General features: G+C 42.1%; 1 protein-coding gene across 4 annotated transcripts; it reads right to left on the bottom strand.

The window, feature by feature from the left end:
* Nucleotides 1-709: 709 nt before the first annotated feature.
* Nucleotides 710-21899, bottom strand: LOC124865593 (NACHT, LRR and PYD domains-containing protein 1 homolog). 4 transcript variants are annotated; one of them, XM_047360808.1, is made up of 19 exons: nt 21135-21899; nt 20653-20690; nt 18056-18341; nt 17489-17520; nt 17099-17381; nt 16919-16962; nt 15615-15891; nt 15419-15441; nt 14626-14911; nt 12800-12840; nt 12632-12699; nt 8968-9182; nt 8796-8875; nt 8622-8714; nt 7228-7356; nt 6695-6848; nt 6392-6421; nt 5785-5829; nt 710-1563 (listed from the first exon to the last, which is right to left on the bottom strand). In XM_047360808.1, the coding sequence occupies exons 3-19, from the start codon at nt 18192-18194 to the stop codon at nt 1169-1171; spliced, it is 2334 nt and encodes a 777-aa protein (XP_047216764.1). In that variant the 5' UTR covers nt 18195-18341; nt 20653-20690; nt 21135-21899; the 3' UTR covers nt 710-1168. The 4 variants fall into 4 exon arrangements, with proteins under 4 accessions (XP_047216764.1, XP_047216762.1, XP_047216763.1 ...); XM_047360806.1 differs by having other exon boundaries at nt 8622-8875; nt 21135-21163; nt 21291-21899; XM_047360807.1 differs by having other exon boundaries at nt 5785-5823; nt 8622-8875.
* Nucleotides 21900-21907: the final 8 nt, after the last annotated feature.

Genomic DNA, 21907 nt, shown 5'->3' with positions numbered 1-21907 from the left:
ATGGCTTGTACTTGTATAGCTCTTTATCAGGTCCAAGGACCCCAAAGCTCTTAACACTACAATCAGTCTTCCACCCATTCATCCACCCATCCACACACCGACAGCGGTGAGCTACATCGTAGCCATAGCTGTCCTGGGGCAGAGTGACAGAAGTGAGGCTGCCATACAATCGGCGCCACCATCAGCAGGGAAGGTGGATGACACAACGGCTGAGACCAACGGAGCAAGGGTTCGAACCAGCAGGACAAACCCCTACAACTGTCGCCCATAATTATGATATTGCTATAATAATGCTATAATTAGATAAAATAATGACAGTTATCTCATGATGAGGTTGTATCATCTAACAAAATTGAGATAGAATCTCATTATTGTGAGATTACTGCAGTATCTAAACTTGAGATCCCATGATGAGAAATATCATCTCATCATGAGAGATATTATGAGGTAAGATTAGATATAATAATAACATAGCTCATCTCACAATAATAAGATACCATCTCTTCTCATCTATACCTCCTTATATCATCATGAGAGATATTATGGGATGAGATCATTATGAGATTTCATCTCATGAATGTTTCCTTGTATTTTGCTTTTCAATACTTTCTGATGGGAACCTAAATCCAGTTACCAAAACATGCACTGACCCAGCAACTGTCAGAACCTCTTCCTTCATCAAAAAATAATAAAGACCTTTATTTCAAAATATGATAAAACAGATATTAGATTTATTTACATTTAACGCAGCATACAAATTATACAAAAAGTTGCATTATTTGATTTTAAAAGTATATATAAAAGCTGATATTTTAAAGACATTTTACTCAAAGCAAATTAACGTTTAAATTATAAAAATGCTAGATGCTGGCAAAATGCGTCCTAGACATGTTGATAACTTTTATTTTATATGGCCATTACATATGACAAGGAATTGTATTCTTGCATATCAACATTCATATACAAGCTAATTTAAAGTGCTTAACAGGAAGATAAAACAAAGAGTCAAACTCAGAAACTTATTAAAAGAATAACAATAAAACTTCAGTCTTATAAAAAGAAAAAATTAAATGCAAATAGAAATAAATAGAAAATACATAATAAAATACTGAAAAATACTGAAATATTCATTGTTTTTTATGCAAACAGTGCAGTAAGCAGCCCTGATTTAAAGGAACCAAAAGGTTCTGCAGTTCTCAGGACTGCAGGGAGTTTCTTTCTCAGCTGAGGAGCAGAGAAAACATAAAGAGTTCGGAATAAAGAAACCTTTTGTGTGTTTTGGTTCAGATTCTTCCCTAAGCATTTTCTTCTGCTTCTGGAGGTCAGCAATGAGGTTTCTTTCTTTGTTCTGAAGGATGGAGAAGAAAATATTTTTGCAGGCATCACCAGCTCTCAGGCAGGAGAAGATCTCCCTCACCTGAGACTCAGAGGTCTGCAGAGATCTTATTGTGTTGTACATCTCCTCCTGGAGAACCTTCTTCTGTAAAAGTCCATCTAAAATGGGTCCGATGTTTTTCACTCTTTGGACCAACTCCTCTCTGTGTTTGTCCACAAAGTGCTCCTCTGAGGAGAGAGGGGAAAATCTGCCTTAAAAACAAAACAATTATAGTTTGATGACCTAAAAAATATTCCTCACCTACAGAGCTGTGAAAAAGTATTTGATGCTTTACAGATTTCTTCCATTCTTCCTTTTTTTGATTTGAAATGTTTCAGATTATCAAACAAATGTTAATATCAACTAAAGATACTCTGAGTTAATACAAAAAGCAGTTTTCAAATGATGATTTCATGTATTAAGGGAAAAGGCACCAAATTAACCTGGGTCTGTGTGAAAAATAATTAGCCCCTAAACCTAACAACTGGTCTTTAACATCACTGTGGAGGGGGTTTGACCCACTCTGCTCTGCAGAATTGATTTAATTGAGCCACACTTAAGCTTGAGAATAAGGTCAAACACCGATGGCCATTCTCCTTCTGGATTTTCTACTGGAGAGCAGAATTCATGGTTTCATCAATTACAACAAGTTGCTCAGATCCTGAAGCAGCAAAACAATCCCAGACCATCATACCATCATGATATCATTAATAAACCATTTAAATATCATCATTTATTTGATCTTTACCCACTTTTTAAATCTTTAAATAATAAAACTACATTAAAGTAACGGAAACATTCAGATTTTATTATATTTTAGTATGTGAAATTAATATTTTATGTTTCTCTTTTTATTATTTTATATTTAGTTTTATCTTCAGTATTTTATGCTTTTTCATATTTTATGTATTGTTTTTAGTATCTAACTATTTTTAATTATTTTATGTTTTTGTGTAATTGCCTTTTTGTAATTGTAATGCCTCATCAGAATCAGAATCAGAATCAGAATCAGAATCAGAATCAGAAAGAATCAGAAAAGCTTTATTGCCAAGTACGTTTTTGGACATACAAGGAATTTGTTTTGGCGTAGTCGGTGCAATACAGTACAAATTAAACAGTATAAACATATCTACAATATAATATAAATATATGTGCACAGTTTTAAGTGAGTGAGAGTAAATATAGAGCAGTATAAGATGCAAGAGCAATACAACAGTGCAGGTGATCATTGTGCAAGTAAAGCAGGAGTCCAAGCTGAGCGTTAATGTAACGCATAGAGTTACAGGTTACAAGTGTCCTGTCAGCAAAAAAAGGGAGGGTGTGGGGGAAAGGGAGAGTGTCAGGGTGGTTTCCGGGCTTTGTTAACAAGGCTGGTGGCAGATGGGAAGAAACTGTTCTTGTGGCGTGAGGTTTTGGTCCGGATGGACCGCAGCCTCCTGCCAGAGGGGAGAGTCTCAAAGAGTCTGTGACCAGGGTGGGAGGGATCAGCCAGAATCTTCCCAGCCCGCTTCAGGGTCCTGGAGGTGTACAGTTCCTGGAGCGACAGTAGACTGCAGCCAATCACCTTCTCAGCAGACCGAGTGACACGCTGCAGCCTGCCCTTATCCTTGGCTGTAGCAGCGGCGTACCAGATGGTGATGGAGGAGGTGAGGATGGACTCAATGATGGCTGTTTAGAAGTGCACCATCATAGTCTTTGGCAGGTTGAATTTCTTCAGCTGCCGCAGGAAGAACATCCTCTGCTGGGCTTTCTTGATGAGGGAGCTGATGTTTGGCTCCCACTTGAGATCCTGGGAGATGATGGTTCCCAGGAAGCGGAAAGATTCCACAGTGTCAATTGTGGAGTCACAGAGGGTGATGGGGGCAGGTGGGGCTGGGTTCTGCCTGACGTCCACAACCATCTCCACTGTCTTTAGAGCGTTGAGCTCAAGGTTGTTCTGGCTGCACCAGTCCAACAGATGGTCCACCTCCCATCTGTACGTGGACTCGTCACCATCAGAGATGAGTCCGATCAGGGTGGTGTCGTCCGCAAACTTCAGAAGCTTGACAGACTGGTGACTGGAGGTGCAGCTGTTGGTGTACAGGGAGAAGAGCAGAGGAGAGAGAACACAGCCTTGGGGGGAACCGGTGCTGATGGTCAGGGAGTCAGAGACGTGCTTCCCCAGCCTCACGCGCTGCTTCCTGTCAGACAGGAAGTCAGTGATCCACCTGCAGGTGGAGTCGGGCACACTCAGCTGGGAGAGCTTCTCCTGTAGCAGAACTGGGACGATGGTGTTGAAGGCAGAGCTGAAATCCACAAACAGGATCCTAGCGTAGGTTCCTGTGGAGTCCAGGTGCCGGAGGATGAAGTGAAGGGCTAGGTTGACTGCATCATCTACAGACCTGTTGGCTCTGTAGGCAAACTGCAGGGGGTCCAGGAGGGGGTCGGTGATGTCTTTTAGGTGTGAGAGCACAAGGCGCTCAAAGGACTTCATCACCACAGAGGTCAGGGCGACGGGTCTGAAGTCATTAAGCCCTGTGGTCCTTGGCTTCTTGGGAACAGGGACGATGGTGGAGGACTTGAAGGAGGCTGGCACATGACATGTCTCCAGTGAGGTGTTAAAAATGTCTGAAGACTGGAGACAGCTGATCAGCGCAGTGCTTCAGGCTGGCTGGTGAGACAGAATCCGGACCAGCAGCTTTCCGGGGGTTCTGTCTCCTGAAGAGTTTGTTGACGTCCCTCTCCTGGATGGAAAGAGCCGTCCTCGGCGTGGGTAGGGGGCTGGTGGGGGGGAACTTCAGGGTGGGGGTTGGAGGTGCCAAGGCCCCTCTTGAGGTTGGAGAGATGGGGGTGGTGGATTGTGGCTGCAGCTGTTGGGGGGCGTCGTGGGAGATGGTTGCAGGACTGTCCCTTTGTCTTTCAAAGCGGCAGTAGAACTCGTTCAGGTCGTTGGCGAGGCGTCGGTCGTTGATGGAGTGGGGGGCTTTCGGCTTGTAGTTGGTGATTTGCTTGAGCCCTTTCCAGACAGACGCAGAGTCATTGGCTGAGAACTGGTTTTGGAGCTTCTCAGAGTACAGTCGTTTGGCCTCTTTCACTGCCTTGCCAAACTTGTACTTCGCCTCTCTGTATATGTCTTTGTCCCCACTCCTGAAGGCCTCTTCCTTATCCAGTCTTAACCTTCTGAGTTTAGCTGTGAACCAGGGTTTGTCGTTGTTGTAACTCACCCTGGTGCATGATGGTACACAGCTGTCCTCACAGAAGCTGATGTAGGAAGTCACAGCCTCTGTGTTCTCGTCCAGACTGTTGGTAGTAGTCCTGAACACATCCCAGTCTGTACAGCCTAAACACGCCTGGAGATTCTCCACAGCCTCACTGCTCCACTTCCTTGTCGTCCTCACCACAGGTTTGCAGAGCTTTAGTTTCTGCCTGTATGCAGGAATCAGGTGGACCATGATGTGGTCGGATTGGCCCAGTGCAGCACGTGGGACGGCGTGATAAGCGTCTCTGATGGTGGTGTAACAGTGATCCAGAATGTTGTCCTCTCTGGTCGGACATTTTATAAACTGTCTATATTTGGGGAGTTCGTGGGTCAGATTACCTTTGTTTTCTGTACAGCACTTTGGTTCTTGTGATAATTTAAAGTGCTTTACAAACAAAGCTGGATTGGATGTGGGAATGTTACTTTCCTTTTCACACAGGTAAAAGAAATTAAAACATTTCAATATTTTGTAGTAACTAAGACAAGTGAATGGCCCAGGACCCAAAGTTTCTGCACATCTCGGGTTCAGGTTTTCAGGCAGTTGGAGGAGCGCAGAAAATAAACGCTGCCTCCATTTGTTTAGTTCTTGTCCTGAAAACCTGCAGTGAACCAGTCTTTGTTGGCCTCAGGACTAAAGATGTTTGAGTTACTTGTTACTTATGGACCCTGCAGACCCTTAAATGCGTTAAAGACCAAACATTGAGCCAGTGCTGTGATTTAAGGGCTGTTGGGATATGATCCATTCTCCTGGTGTTGGTCAGGACTCTGGCTGCAGCACTTTGGATGAGCTGCAGCTGAGATCATTGCAAAGATTTAACCTGCTGAAAAGAAAGTCATGTTTTTGTGAGGCCTGATTTGACTGGAAAACCTGCATTTGTAAAAATGCTTTTGAAATGGCTGCTTTAGTGACAGACTTTATTTGGTTGTTAAAGTTTGGGTCTAATGGGTACATTTAACGCAGCTTCCTGGCATGCTCTGTAGGATTTATGCTCATTAAGTGAAGCCAAGATCTGAACTCTATCCTTGTGAAAAAGATTAAGACCAAAAACAATAACTTTAAATAAACTTTAAAGATTTTAAGCAAAACCTTAAAACATGTTCAGGTCACACTTCATTCGAGGCAAAAAGACCCTGGTTGTTGTTTAGGGAGTTAAAAAATGTTTGACCTTACCGTCAGGCGAACTGAGACAAGTTGCTCTTCCAGATGATCCTGCAGCTGGCAGAAAACAATATTAAAATGTATCCAATTCATTTCTGTTATATTTATATAGTCCCAGTACACAACATGCTGTCTCAAGTCAATTTATCCTTTCATTGATTTATTTAATAATAATAAAATAATCATAAAGACTTTATTGATCTCACAATGGAGAAATTGTCCGCTGCATTTAATCCATCCCTTAAAGAGCAGTGGGCTGCCATTGTGCGGTGCCCAGCAAGCATTCAGAGTCTTGCTCAGGGACCCAGAGTGGCAGGCTGTGGGATTTGAACCAGGGTACTTGTGGCCTCTCCAGGACACAAATGCCCTGCTCTCTAACCACTATGTCACCGCTCCCTATTTTACATATCTTCCACCTTTGAGCGCCAGAAAACAAGCATTTCTACTTCCTTTGTTCGTTTTTGTTCAGATCTCAGAAGTAAAACCATAAAAGCAAATGTTTTGGATCAATGCAAACATGATATAAATTATTATAAGGGTTTGCAACAAACAAAAGGTTCTATTATTCCTGAACCCTATAACATCTCTGGAGATATCTTTATTACATGTGGTACCTTACCTTCAACTGGGCCAGATTTGGGATGATCATCTGAAATAGACCAGATAAAATAAATACAAAAATGTTCTATAGTTGGTCATTTTATGTTGCTTTTATCCCAGAGAGAAAACTTTTATCAGACCTTTAACCACAACACGTCTACAGTTCATTATTAGCATTAAAAAGCAAATCCAAAACTGTTTTTAATACTGGTGTTACTGGGTTCTTCTAAAAAGGAAACCAGGTGGAGCAGTGAGATAAGAACTGCCGGACTGGTTCTACTTTTATATAAAATACAGAATAATTGGGTCCAACAGCACTCACCTCTTCGAATTTCACAAGTCCAAACTGGGTAAGGCTTTTTGTCTTCCTTCTTCGAGTCAGCACACAGGAGAGTAAGATCAAAGTTCCTGTTTGGGTTTTCAATAAACACCTCATAGAAGTTTGGATCTTGGTTGTCATACCTGAGGGTTAATGTCTGTGCAAAAAGATCCGAATAAACAGAGAGCAGAGAGTAAAGCACTGCAGCACAGAACAGAACAGAACAGCTGTCATTAAAAAATGACGACAAACTGCTTCAGGATCAGCTACAGAAAAGCAGAAACTGTTTCTGATCAACGTTTGCACTTCAGCGTGTATTTAACTGTTAGAACTAAAAAGGTCAAGTTATTATAGGAACCTGAAAACAAGGCGTTAACTCACTCATCTAAAGAGATAAAAATAACTTTAGGTAACAAACTGGAAGAAAACATCTCTGCTTCTCCTCGTGCATCTGCACCCAACATAGTTCTGTACTTGGAAAAAGAAAGAGATCCCTTGTAGCCATGGTTTGCTTCCAGATACAGCAGAGACTGCACCTGTGGCTGGACTCTAGCTGTGTCTATAGCAGCGCTGAGGGTGAAACCCTGCTGCATCCTCAGGTACTTATCCGGTCGCGGCTTTTTGATCACTTCGTAGCCACTCGATGATTCTTCCTTATGCACCGACTGCAAAAATAAAAATACTTGTGTTTTTCAAGTTTGAATGTTTTTTGGGAAAAATTACAAATAGAAAATGTTAGAAGAAACATTTTTACACCAAGGTCACCCTTGGCCTTATAGGGGTGTCAAATTCCCCTGAGAGGCGTCACCCTATTCAATTAAATTCAGGTCAGTTTTATTCATTGAGCGCCAATTCACAACACATGTCGTCTCAAGGCTCTTCTCAAAGGGTTAGGAATGGTGCGGGTTGTTGGGGAGGTTGGATTAAACTACTGGGTGTTAGAGTTTGGACATTTTAGAATGGGCTATGTGTAGGGTACTAAGTAAATAATAAACTGAAAAATGTTGTCCATCTAGAGCCCACTGGTGGCCATTGTTATACTAAAAACCACAAGGATTGGGGATACCTCTCTCTGTCAGACTGATTATAACCATTGGAAAAGAGAAGGCGTCGCACCGGTAGTGCGCACCGGTGGGCCCTAAAGGCCCATCTATGCACCTAAACAGGTCCTGCTGGTTTCACCACCATCATGTTTTCAACGCATTTATTAAACTGGCATTGTAGTTCAGCTATTTACCCACTAGAGGGCAGTTCCCAGTGAGCTTCTAAATTTAAGGGAAATAGGAGACAAGGTGACAGTGGAGGAAATAATGCACATTTTCAGAGGAGATCTGTGTAGTTATCAGATTCACTGCTGCATGGAGAAGGAGACTGCATGGAAACCCTTTCTGCCATCGCGTTCCTCTTGAGTCCTTGCACCGATAAGAGGCTTTGGACAAAATAACAGAAAGGAAAGACCTATACCAGGGTGACTTTAGTCTGGTGCAACTCGGGGGACTGAGGATATGGTGGAGTGGTGGAAACAGAACTTTGTAACCTTGTCACCATGTCCATCTGTGAAGATGCAGTGCCTGAGGTACATTCACGTCACGTTGTGCTACAGAGGAGACCGATGGACGAAATGCTGAACTCACTGGGAGGAAGTTGAAGTATGAGGTCACAGTTCACACTGGTAACTGGGTGAGATCTGGTATGATGGTGGTTTTGTTTATGAGTGACAGCAGGACGGAGTTAAGCTTTATCTGCAGTAATCAGGGTTCTGCTCGGGTCCGTGCTGGTGAAGGAGTCCATCTACAATCAAACCTGATGTGTTGTCTTGAGATATGCCTTGGAGGAGACTCTAAGGCATATCCAGAATGACAGAGGCTTTGGCATATTAGACTGAGTCCTCAATAATTCAAATTATTTGTGAAAGCAGAAGATCAATCACCTGTTGAAGAGCGGGATCTTGCAGGATCAGGTAGACATGGAGTTTGAGGAACGGTGTGTGGGGCTTATAGTAAATCAACAAGTTGCAGGCAACCTTCACACGAAAGATGGAGTTTATCAGGGCTGCCAGTGGAGAGAAAACTGGTTCTGTTAACCTGACATGTGTCGCTGTGACCTGAAATACTTTCTCCAAAACATCTCCACTGTCATTTATGTGTAGGACTGAAAAGTTCTCTAATAAGCTGGGGAAGTCATCTGCAAAAAATATTACAGTTAATGAGAAGAATTGCGTCATAAATCACCAAACACTTAGACACGTGAACCTGTTTTTTTGCATGTTCTCCTACCGATGCAGATCCAGTGTGGCAGGTACACTTCATTTATCTTCCCAGTAGTTACGGTGATGTCGATTAAAGGACCTGCACATCTCAATCCTCTGGTTTTCATCCTCTCCATGTGTCCCTGCCAGGAGCAGAACTGGTACTTAAAGCCAAGTTTGTCCTTGCAGACCCAGCGCAGACCAGACACACTGCATTCAAACTGTCCCGCTGCAGACTCTAAGCTAAAATGACAAAAACAATATTAGAAACATACAGGTGAAGCCATATAAATCCCATTTAATTTCTTAAAGCATGAACACAGCTACCGTATTATTTGAGAAGATTTATTTTAAGCTGCTGTCATACCGTTTCCTGCCATGTAAACTGACATTGATTTAGACTAAACGTGAGTAAATGAAAGAAATTATGTGGAACATCAAATCCGTCATGTCTTTGATCTTTTGATGTGCTCCCTTTAGTGTAAAGTTCATGTATACTGGAGATTAATAGGATGAAAATCACAGTGTCCTGCTGCGCTGTTGCTAGGTAGGTTATTTGCTTGTGATTTTACCATCTCCCTTTATTTATCTTTCTCATAATAAGGATCCATCAATCATTTTGGACTTAAATTTTAATGCTCTATCAGCTCCTTCATGTGGTTAAACAGTTTTAGCCAAATTATTCAGTCCCAACGTGTAAATAAAGTGTCTCCATAGCATAGTGTGAAATAGAGGGATGTTATCATTGGGTCACTGCTGAAGCATTTGAGTCACAGTTTGTGGTGTTGTTGCAGCAGTGGTTGTGTGAGGTGCTGATGTGTGAGACCTCATGTGATGGATTATTTCAACTCATGAAAACAACCAGTGGAGGACTGGTTTATGTGGCCATCTAACTGTGTATGCTAGGTTGTTAAATGTGGGAGTTATTTTCCTGTGGGATCATGTCTTCCAAAGCCTTAAAAACACAATTGGGTTACCAGCTGACATTCCCTGTTCAAACTGGGTGGTTATGAGGAGCTATGGGCTGATCCTGGTATTAACTTTGTCAGAACTGCATTGTGTCTGATCAGGATGTAAGCAGATGAGAGTAACAGTGACCGGTGATTGGATCACCGTTAGCTGCTTTACATGCAAATTAACACGTGGAGTGAGCTGTCAGCTGTCCAATAAACAGGAGATCAACAGGTCTGCTGATATTTCTATAACATCACAGATATATTCAATCACTCGAACTACATTATATGGAAGATAATATTGCAGCAGTGAATGAAGAACAAGTTTGAGGAGCAGTTGCCCTCCAGGTAACAAGACTTCAGACATATACAGTTTTTCAATCTAATATTCAAGCTTCTTGGTTTGGAGAGTGCTTGCATCACCCATCCTTGACCTTGACAACTGTCTTGTCAAGTTCTCAGATGACAATATTATTGCTTTTTCTTCAGGGACACCAATCGAACCATGGCTGTGCCCTCTCTGACGAGAACGTCCTTGATCTAAACGTGTCAAACACGAAAGAAATGATAATAGATCCAGTGTCGACTCAAAACCAAGCAACATTCACGGTGAAGATGTACAAATTGCAGACATTTACAAATATTTGGGCACTGTGTTCGACTCCCAGCTAAAGTTCAATAGGACATCAACGCAAGGCAAGCAAATTAAAGAATCCATCTGCTGAGGAAACTCAACTCCATTAGAATCAGCAGAAATATTTTATGTACTTTTTATCAAGCTTATCTTGAGTTTCTTAACCTTTTCCTTTACATGTTGGTTTGGCAGTTTAGATGCAAAAATCAAAAAGTGCCCGAAGTCCAACTTAGGGACCCCCGTTCTCTTTAGAAAACCGGAGTATTTTATCCCACTCTAATCATGATCTGAGCAGGGAAGTTAAAATGATGCCTTCAGGTCGGCGGTATCATGAGCCTTTGAGAAGAGCCTTGAGACGACATGTGTTGTGAATTGGCACTCAATGAATAAAACTGACCTGAATTTAATTGAATAGGGTGACGCCCGTCAGGGGAATTTGACACCCCTATAAGGCCAAGGGTGACCTTGGTGTAAAAATGTTTCTTCTAACATTTTCTATTTGTAATTTTTCCCAAAAAACATTCAAACTTGAAAAACACAAGTATTTTTATTTTTGCAACTTTTTCTGAGCCTTGCTCTGAACAGTGTTTGTGTGTTTGGACCACCTCAGGTCCTGAGTCTGAAGTTATCCACAGTACACACAGTGTTGCTCTAAATGCACCAGTGGACCATGGTGGTGAGTTTCACAGACGAGTCTGCTGAGGTGCAGTCATTAATGAAAAGGAAGAGAAGTAGAGGAGAGAAAACATAAACTGAAGTTTGTGGACTTCAGCCTGAGTTGAAGTCCACAAACAGAAGCTGAAACACAACAATGATTCTGTCTTCATTTACGAGTTTTAGGAAACAAGTTAATATATTGAAATAAATGCATCACTTGCTCACAATAAAGGATAATATATGGATTTTTCCCATTTGAGAAATGAAATATTTTGGGACTTTCAGGAGGACTTCAGCAAAATCCTGTTGGAGACGCTGGTTGATTTTGATCTACGGGATCTGGACAAATTCAGGTGGTTGCTGCAGTTCACGTGCTTTCGGCGGAGTGTCCCACAAATCCCAAAGGATCAGCTGGAGCACGCAAACTCTCCACATCGACTGATCCATTTGATGGTGGAGAGACTTGGCCAGAGGTCCTTGGAGGTGGCCAGAGAGGTTTTAACTGACATGAACAGGAGGGATTTGTTGAAGAAGCTGCCAGAAACAAGTGCAGAATCAAAAGGTAACTATCTGTTGTGTTATCTGTAGGTAGTGTGTTGTTTATTGCCTTTTTTCTTTTTTAAAACTGACTTTTTCAGATCTCCAGCTTTATTTGCATTACTGTGCAGCACCTCCTTCTAGACCAATCAAAACAGTGATATGATTTTTTGTCCTCTTGTCTTTGTGTCTCCTCAGATTTCTCTTTACTTCTCAAATCAGTAAGTTGGTTCCCAGGAAACAGATTTTTATTTTTTATTAACCTTTTGGTTAGACTGAACTTGGCTGCATTACTTCATAAGTAGGGATGATATGGGATGTATGACTTTGAATCTATATGTTTGATTGGACTGAAGTGAGTGTACATTTCTGTGCTTTGAGATAGCATTTGTTGTGAATTGATGCTTAATAACTGAACTGAATAAGGCTTTTCATAAGGCTGATGGGATACATAAATGCTCAAAACTGAATTGTTTATCAATCATTTTCTTTTTACGTAGTTTTCATTTCTGTGATCTTTTTGTCAACTTGATGTTGAGTTTTCTTTCTTTAAAAAAAGATGGCTTCTTAGTCGGGCTTCGGCTGTCTGGCCTTTGGTTTCTTATTACCGCCACCCGCTGGGCTGAAGGTGTATTGCAGTTTTCTTCACAACTTGCCCAGACGTCTTTAGGCTGATTTAAATAAAAGCAACAGAGTCTTTCTGAGCAATGTAAACCGAAGGCACCCAAATTCCCTGGGATTCCTTTGACCCGGGTAAAACACATGCTGTGGCTTTAAATCCCGCTGGTTTTGGTGGGAAAGGGACTGATGTTTATTAGGTGTGAAATCTGTCATTCAGCATTTTCAGTGGACATTTCTAGACCCTACATTGTTCCTCCAGGCCGCTGTAGAACAAAAAACTTAAATTTTACCTGTAAGTTGGAGCCTCATTCTCATCCGTGATTTTAGGCTCAAGTCTTGTCCATTCGCTGGAGTCTTTCTGCTGACGAGAAGCATTTTTATAACTAAGCTCCTTTTCTTTTTGAAAGATTAATTAACAAATTGGTGAAAGGTCAATAGCATCAATGCAAGGAGGTTACCTGAATATGTCCTCCGCTTTCTGGATGTGCAGACGGTGTTGCTTAAAACAGAGATTAAATAAATAAATCAAATGGTAATTCGCAGTTCATACATTTTCCTCAAGAAGTAAACTAAACAGGATTCTCAATCACGCAGGGACGCCTTGCTTTGTTATGTCTTTACTTCAGATGAATGACAACATGATTTATGATCTGAATCTTAAAATAAGCATATGACTCAATCAGGTGTTCAATCTGCTGGACCCCTGCAGTTTGTCTACCAGGCAAACAGGTCGGCAGATGATGCAGTGAACTTGGAACTACTCTTCATTCTGCAACACCTCGACCACCCAGGGATGTATGGCAGGATCCTGTTTTTGGACTTCAGCTCAGCCTTCAACACCATCTACCCAGACATCCTCCACCAGAAGTTCATCCAGTTTAAAGTCCCGGCCTCCACCTGTCAGTGGATGTCCAGCTTCCTGAAGGACCGGCAGCAGCAGGTGAGACTGGGAGCATCTTCCCCCGGACAAGAACCATCAGCACTGGCGTTGTCTACCCTCTCCACTTCTCCCTCTACACAAATGACTGGACCTCAGCGGACCCGTCCGTGAAACTCCTGAAGTTTGCAGATGACACCAATGTTATTGGACTGATCCAGGATGGTGATGAGTCTGCATACAGACAGCAGGTGGATCGGCTGGTACACTGGTGCGGTCAGAACCACCTGGAACTCAACCCACTCAAGACTGTGGAAATGGTGGTGGACCTTCAGAGAACACCACCCCCGCATACTCCCCTCACCATCCTCAACAACACTGTGTCTTCTGTGGACCACTTCCGGTTCCTCGGAACCACCATTTCTATGGACCTGAGATGGTCCTCACACATAGACAATGTTCAGAAGGAGGTCCAGCAGAGACTGTACTTCCTGAGGCAACTCTAGAAGCCCAACCTTCCACAGGAGCTGTTGGTCATCTTCTCCACTGCCATCATTCAGTCTGTCCTGTCTTCATCCATCTCAGTGTGGTTTGGATCATCCACCAAACAGGACAGGTCCAGACTGCAACGAATAATCAGGACTGCAGAGAGAATCATCAGGGCTGACCTTCCCTCCATCCAGGACGTATACAGGTCAAGGGTCAGGAAAAGGGCAGTTAACATCTCTGCAGACCCCACACACCCTGCACATAAATGGTTCAGGCTTTTACCTTCAGGTGGCGCTACAGAGCGCTGTCTGCTAAAACCAGCCGCCACAGAGACAGTTTCTTCCCCCAGATTGTTTCTCTGATGGACACTTGACAGTCAGAGCTCCAGAACAACATGCATACCTGGACTGATCTCAAGTTATATTCTATTGTAAAGTCAGTTGTGTTTATATGTACATTTAAAAAGATGTTCTTTATTATTGAGAACAAAGTGTACTGGAGTCAAATTCCTCGTTTGTCTGTACAAACTTGGTAATAAAGCTAATTCTGATTCCGATTCTGGAGTCCGACCAGGCAACAAGGTGCCCTTACACTGCTTCGATCTCAGGCCAGGGCCAGGACATGGTGCCAGGATCGTTGCTGGAACATGCTGCTGATGCACAGGGCATGGTGAAGATGTAGCAAAGCATCTTGGGGATGTGGAAAGCAGGCAAAAACTGGAGCGCATTAAAAGAGGAGCAGCATCATGGCTGATTTTACTCCCAACCGGAGTATTAAAAAATGTTGTTTCATTGCCTGTTGTTGTGAGACATGCTGGGCATGGGAGGAGGTGCTGAGTTTCACAGAAGATGTTCTCTATGTATCATGGTGTTTAAACTCAGGCAATGAATATCAAATTAAACTTTGAACATAACTCACTTTCAGATGCAGAGCAGCTGGAGAACAACATCTTCTGGAGATCAGTCCTCTTTATCTCCTCTAAAATATCCATGGCCAGCTGCAAACTTTGTTTTTCCAGCAGCTGCACCATAACCTCAGCTACCTTCAGTCTCTCTACCATCTCATCCTGATGTCTCAGGACTAGTCTGAAGCTGCAGCTCCATACTTTATTCTGGAGAATCTCCTTGAAATGGTCCAGCTCCATGTGACTGAGATGCTGCAATGCTTCAAGAAGTTTCTTCACGTCTGGTTTCATGTTTGCTTCCTGAAGGAAAAAATACAGCTCCTTTTAAATCAATCAGTTTCTATGCATTTTTAACTTTAAAATTCCTTGGATTTTTCAAAATTTATTTTAGAATTTTTTCTGTTTCTAAATAATTCTGGACATTAAAGTACAAACATAACTAATAAATGCTTTTATAGTTGGGTTTTTATGCTCCTGAGGTCATGAAACAAGACACGGCTGAAGTTGGCTTCTGCTTAGGCAGTTTGATAAGAGGTTTTCACTGCTTTTTCATCATCTGGTTCAATTTAGATCAGCTCTAAAAGCCTACCATTCAGTTCTATTGAATTCAGTTCAGTTATTAAGCATCAATTCACAACAAATGCTATCTCAAAGCACAGAAATGTACACTCACTTCAGTCCAATCAAACATATAGATTCAAAGTCATACATCCCATATCATCCCTACTTATGAAGTAATGCAGCCAAGTTCAGTCTAACCAAAAGGTTAATAAAAAATAAAAATCTGTTTCCTGGGAACCAACTTACTGATTTGAGAAGTAAAGAGAAATCTGAGGAGACACAAAGACAAGAGGACAAAAAATCATATCACTGTTTTGATTGGTCTAGAAGGAGGTGCTGCACAGTAATGCAAATAAAGCTGGAGATCTGAAAAAGTCAGTTTTAAAAAAGAAAAAAGGCAATAAACAACACACTACCTACAGATAACACAACAGATAGTTACCTTTTGATTCTGTACTTGTTTCTGGCAGCTTCTTCAACAAATCCCTCCTGTTCATGTCAGTTAAAACCTCTCTGGCCACCTCCAAGGACCTCTGGCCAAGTCTCTCCACCATCAAATGGATCAGTCGATGTGGAGAGTTTGCGTGCTCCAGCTGATCCTTTGGGATTTGTGGGACACTCCGCCGAAAGCACGTGAACTGCAGCAACCACCTGAATTTGTCCAGATCCCGTAGATCAAAATCAACCAGCGTCTCCAACAGGATTTTGCTGAAGTCCTCCTCCTGAAAGTCCCAAAATATTTCATTTCTCAAATGGGAAAAATCCATATATTATCCTTTATTGTGAGCAAGTGATGCATTTATTTCAATATATTAACTTGTTTCCTAAAACTCGTAAATGAAGACAGAATCATTGTTGTGTTTCAGCTTCTGTTTGTGGACTTCAACTCAGGCTGAAGTCCACAAACTTCAGTTTATGTTTTCTCTCCTCTACTTCTCTTCCTTTTCATTAATGACTGCACCTCAGCAGACTCGTCTGTGAAACTCACCACCATGGTCCACTGGTGCATTTAGAGCAACACTGTGTGTACTGTGGATAACTTCAGACTCAGGACCTGAGGTGGTCCAAACACACAAACACTGTTCAGAGCAAGGCTCAGAAAAAGTTGCATTTCCTGCAGCAATCTAAGAAGTACAACCTGCCTCAAGAGCTGCAGGTCATCTTCTACACGCCTATTAATTAGCCTCCCCTGTGACCATCCATCACTGTCTGCATTGGGTCAGACTGCGAGGAACAATCAGGTCTGCAAAGATCAGTAGTGCTGACCTTGGACCTGAACACATCACTAGTCAGGAACTGGAAAGTTAACATCTCTGCATGATCTGTCCAGACTTTTATCTTCATGCAGGAGAGACAGAGCTCTGTTTGTCAGAAACAGCCGACACAGAGACAGTTTGGACGTCCAGACTGTCTCTCTGATGAACATCAGGAACACTTAGCAGTCAAAGTACTCTGTTGCTCTACTGGGAAACAATTAGTTGTAGAACCTTGACTAATAAAGCAGATTCTGATACTGGTCAGGTTGGGTAACCAAAGCAAGAGAATGAAATGGTGACCAGGACCTGCTGAGTCATTATTGTTGAATCCAGTAACACAGAAGGCTAAAGGCTATAGCCTATCAGGGACACTGAAATATTCACGCACGGTTACATTTTAGTACTTCAAAAACACCCTTAGAACACTTTAGAACACTGTGAGAACCAGCCAGCTTAAAACATGGATGCAGTTTAGAATAGTTAGACTCACCCTCTTCACTGATGCAGCTGCTTGTTTTCCCACAGAGAGGTTGTCTGGGAAAAGGAGACATTAACAGGCGCTGTTATAATATATATATATATATATACATATTGCATTTACAGCTTCTTTTTCACTTCAAGTAACAACAGTGCTCAGATAATGTGATGTTCCACTAGTTTACTGACGCACCTTCACACTCTGAGCTGGACTCAGGGAGTCTCTGCAACAGATCTGTCCTCTTCAAGTCTATGAGAATTTGTCTGGTCACCTCCACAGACTGCTGGCCCAGCTGGTCAATCATCAAATCCACTATTTCTGCTCTGTCAAATTTATGAATTAACCTCAGTAAGACTTGGGAAAGACTCCCTCCAGACTTTGAGAGCAGTAACGTCTTGAACTCCTGAAGTTCCTCGTCGCTCAGGCCAGTTATTGTTCTGACCAGCAGCTGTTTAAAAGCTGACACTGTTGCCACCTGGAACAGGAAGTTCATTACCAGAAAATGTCATTTTTAAAGCTATATCAGCAACATCAAACCAGGAACATTTTTTATCCCTTTAACAATGAATTATTTCGACTCACTTTGTGGATCAAAGCCGTTTGTTGTTTATTCACTGAGAAAAAAGGCAGAAAAAAGGTAGTCTTAAGTATCACACTCATTGGGCTGTTAAGGTCAGTTGTGCAAACAATAAATCCCTTCACTGGAATCTGAAATACTTTCTGCCAGGTACCGCATACATGGCTGATGAGATATTCATGTCATGGGTGTTGTTTGTAAGCATAAAGTTTCCCAGGTGAAAGAAATGTGTTGATTTACCCTGTTTACTTTTCTATAAGTCTTCTATGAGTTACAACCATCTACTGATGCCTGCAGATCAACTTAATTAAAAGAATAAAAAAACTCTCCAAATGGCCTCCGCTGTAGGTGGAACTGAGGAACTTCACAAAATGGACAGTAACATGAGGAAAGAACATTACGTGGAAACACTGAAGCAACATCTACAACATCGTTTGGGATTGTTTAACAGGAGTCTGGTTAAATGAGACCAAAAAGGTTTTTTGTATTTCACACAATTTGGGTAAATATCTAGCTTCAACTGAATGCGAAATTATTCGCAGTTTTCTTATTGTTTTTATGTGTCATCTCACCTTGTCTAGCTGGACTGGACGTTACAGGCTCGCAACAGAGAGACAGTTTCATCTTTTCTAAAACTCCTGAGATTTTATTATTAAATCCGGAGCCGTACGTCTGGACCAATAGCAATGTCATGTCCAGCAGGTCTGCCATCTTCACTGGCTCCCAGTGAAAATTTAAAGAATGTTTGTTGCAACTAATTTGATGCAAGACTTCATCCTTCAAGTTTTCTAGTCCATGGTTTTTCAGCACAGCCAATCCATTCAGCAGGTAGCTGATTTCAGACTTCAACACTTCCACCTGGAAGAAAGAATCACAATAAGTTATCTGTCTTGGTTTTTACACACAGACATGAACGTCCTTCATTTGGGATTTTAAATGATTGATCCGCATTGTTCATTTATCTTGACATAAGGTTGTAATTATTATTACTATTATTATTATTATTACAAACAAGAGCTGGTTGCACACTTTCCAGTTTACTGTAGATTTAAATTATAAGTAGAGGCTCAGATGTTTGGTTAAATGTCAGCTGGCAAGTTGCATCTCCTCCAAGCACATTCTGGAGCTGTCGATGTCCTTATGGCTGCTCATTTGACCAATTTTCAATGCAGAATTTCTTAAACTGATATAAATTGGTTGGTTTTCTGGCTACAAAATCGGTGTAGTCCACAAACCCATGATATGGCATTGAGAGAACAGTCCTAGGGCCTTAATGTTGGTTGCTTTCTCCAGTCCAAAACCGGTTTGGAAGCATGTTTGAGATTCTTGTCCTGTTGGAGCTCCCAACTGTGTCCAGGTTTTATCTGTCTATCCTGCAGCTTTTAGATGCAGCCCAGCTCCAACACACTTGAATCAAATGAATGGCTTGTTACCAGGCCTTTGCCAAACTTGATGGCATTCACAAAATTAACATATTTCATCCGACCAATAAAAAAAAAGTGTTTTTAATACAAAAAACATCAACCTTCAAATAATCATGTACAGTTATGCACTCAATACTTGGTCGGGAATCCTTTTGCAGAAATGACTGCTTCAATGCGGCGTGGCATGGAGGCAATCAGCCTGTGGCACTGCTGAGGTCTTATGGAGGCCCAGGATGCTTCGATTCTTCGATGCTTTAGCTCATCCAGAGTGTTGGGTCTTGAGTCTCTCAACGTTCTCTTCACAATATCCCACAGATTCTCTATGGGGTTCAGGTCAGGAGAGTTGGCAGGCCAATTGAGCACAGTGATACCATGGTCAGTAAACCATTTACCAGTGGTTTTGGCACTGTGAGCAGGTGCCAGGTCGTGCTGAAAAATGAAATCTTCATCTCCATAAAGCTTTTCAGCAGATGGAAGCATGAAGTGCTCCAAAATCTCCTGATAGCTAGCTGCATTGACCCTGCCCTTGATAAAACACAGTGGACCAACACCAGCAGCTGACACGGCCCCCCAGACCATCACTGACTGTGGGTACTTGACACTGGACTTCTGGCATTTTGGCTTTTCCTTCTCCCCAGTCTTCCTCCAGACTCTGGCACCTTGATTTCCGAATGACATGCAGAATTTGCTTTCATCCGAAAAAAGTACTTTGGACCACTGAGCAACAGTCCAGTGCTGCTTCTCTGTAGCCCAGGTCAGGCGCTTCTGCCGCTGTTTCTGGTTCAAAAGTGGCTTGACCTGGGGAATGCGGCACCTGTAGCCCATTTCCTGCACACGCCTGTGCACGGTGGCTCTGGATGTTTCTACTCCAGACTCAGTCCACTGCTTCCACAGGTCCCCCAAGGTCTGGAATCGGCCCTTCTCCACAATCTTCCTCAGGGTCCGGTCACCTCTTCTCGTTGTGCAGCGTTTTCTGCCACACTTTTTCCTTCCCACAGACTTCCCAGTGAGGTGCCTTGATACAGCACTCTGGGAACAGCCTATTCGTTCAGAAATGTCTTTCTGTGTCTTACCCTCTTGCTTGAGGGTGTCAATAGTGGCCTTCTGGACAGCAGTCAGGTCGGCAGTCTTACCCATGATTGGGGTTTTGAGTGATGAACCAGGCTGGGAGTTTTAAAGGCCTCAGGAATCTTTTGCAGGTGTTTAGAGTTAACTCGTTGATTCAGATGATTAGGTTCATAGCTCGTTTAGAGACCCTTTTAATGATATGCTAATTTTGTGAGATAGTAATTTTGGGTTTTCATGAGCTGTATGCCAAAATCATCCGTATTAAGACAATAAAAGACCTGAAATATTTCAGTTAGTGTGCAATGAATCTAAAATATATGAATGTTACATTTTCATCATGACATTATGGAAAATAATGAACTTTATCACAATATGCTAATTTTTTGAGAAGGACCTGTATATTCAGCTGATTACCACTAAACTTCAAACACCAACTCCAGCTCTATCTCAGCCAATGTATGGACCTGTGTTAGCCCATTAACGTGGTCCTCCTTCATTGGGATCACTGCGATATAGTCACATAACCTCTTAACACAAACAGATAAAGTTCTTTTCCACCAATCTGTGTGGTTGCTTTTCATTTTCAGAGTGAAGAGACTATTTCATATGAAATGTGTACGAATGTTTCTGCATAAAAGGCGTACTGTTTGCAGTGAGATAAAAGTCTTATTACTCACTTCCTTGTCCAGTTCAGGCCAAGGTTCTTCCTGCTTTTCTGAAGGAATAACAAACATGTTAGTTCGATCAAGATCAGATTTTATTATCAGAGTTAATTTCTCAAAGAAAATCCTTCCTTTCATTGTTAATGCAAAATTCCATCTGCTCCATATAATCAGCTTCATTCCACCATAATTAAATAACCAAAACATGTCTACTTAATTATCATTACACTGGCTACTTTATTGGGAAATTTTGTTTGATTTCTTGGTAACAAGTATGGAATCAGCCAATCAAATGGCAGCATCACAATGCCTTCAGTGCATCCAGGTGTGCAGAAGTTCAAACTGAGCATCTGAATGGGGAGGAAAGGGCATACAAGTGACTTTTAACAGGCAGATGTAACACCTGTGGATTTCTGAAAGTACTAATCCACTGGGATTTTCACACATAACCATCTCACAGGTGGTCCGAAAGGTAGAAAATATCCACACATACTTACCTTGTTGATATCAGAAGAGAACTGGCCCACTGGGTTCACATAATAGAAAGGAAGCAGTAGCACAAATAACCACTTGTTAAAACCAAGGTATGCAGAATCATCACCTCAAACCTTGAAATGGACGGGCTACAGCTGCAGAAGACCTTACTGGCTCACCAAATCTGGTTATGTCATGGGTCATGGTGTGGGTGATGAGTTTCTGGCAAACCGGAAGTGCCCGACATGACTGTGCGGCAGGTCACGTGTTTTCCGCCCCCCAGCGGAGCTCCATGGGCCCTGTCCCAATTCCCACTCTACACCCTACGCCCCTCTATGAAGTGTTTACTTTGTACAAGTGCATGTAGGGGTCAAAGTGCGCAGGTTACAACCTGCAAAATTGGAGAATTGGGACAATAGAGGTGACGTCATCGACTTGTACCTCTGCAACGTAACTTCAACATCAAAAAGGGCGGGAACCAGCGCTGTTTTCAGTCTTGTTGCTAAAAAAAACTATTTAAAACTGCAACAAGTAATTGTTTTGAGGAGAAGAAAGTGCAGGAAGTGACGTAGGTTTATACACCAGACTCTCGCTGCTCCAGTGTTTGTTTAAAAGGTAACTTCAGTGTTATGACCTACTGGCCCAGAATCACTCTGAACCCACTGGTTTCTTACAATGTTGAGTCTGGAAAACCAGTAAAAAATATATTTGTCGGCTCGCTGTCTAAAGTTTATGCAGTTCTTATTATTCTGATTTGATGGCTGGTTACGTTGACGGTTGTGATTGGTTTTTGCTC

This window comes from Girardinichthys multiradiatus, chromosome 3, assembly GCF_021462225.1.
Source record: "Girardinichthys multiradiatus isolate DD_20200921_A chromosome 3, DD_fGirMul_XY1, whole genome shotgun sequence".
NCBI classification, from domain to species: Eukaryota; Metazoa; Chordata; class Actinopteri; order Cyprinodontiformes; family Goodeidae; genus Girardinichthys; species Girardinichthys multiradiatus.
Note: the sequence above shows the minus strand (reverse complement) of the source record. Positions and strands in the feature narration are given on the sequence as shown.

Excerpts from the sequence above, each read along its gene's own strand:
- LOC124865593 (XM_047360806.1), bottom strand. The coding sequence starts at position 18,194 with ATGGCAGACCTGCTGGACATGACATTGCTATTGGTCCAGACGTACGGC. Across the intron at positions 16,963-17,098 it reads GTCCAGCTCAGAGTGTGAAG|ACAACCTCTCTGTGGGAAAA; the intron begins GTGCGTCAGTAA and ends TCCTTTTCCCAG. Across the intron at positions 7,357-8,621 it reads AAGATCCCGCTCTTCAACAG|TCGGTGCATAAGGAAGAATC; the intron begins GTGATTGATCTT and ends TTATTTTTGCAG.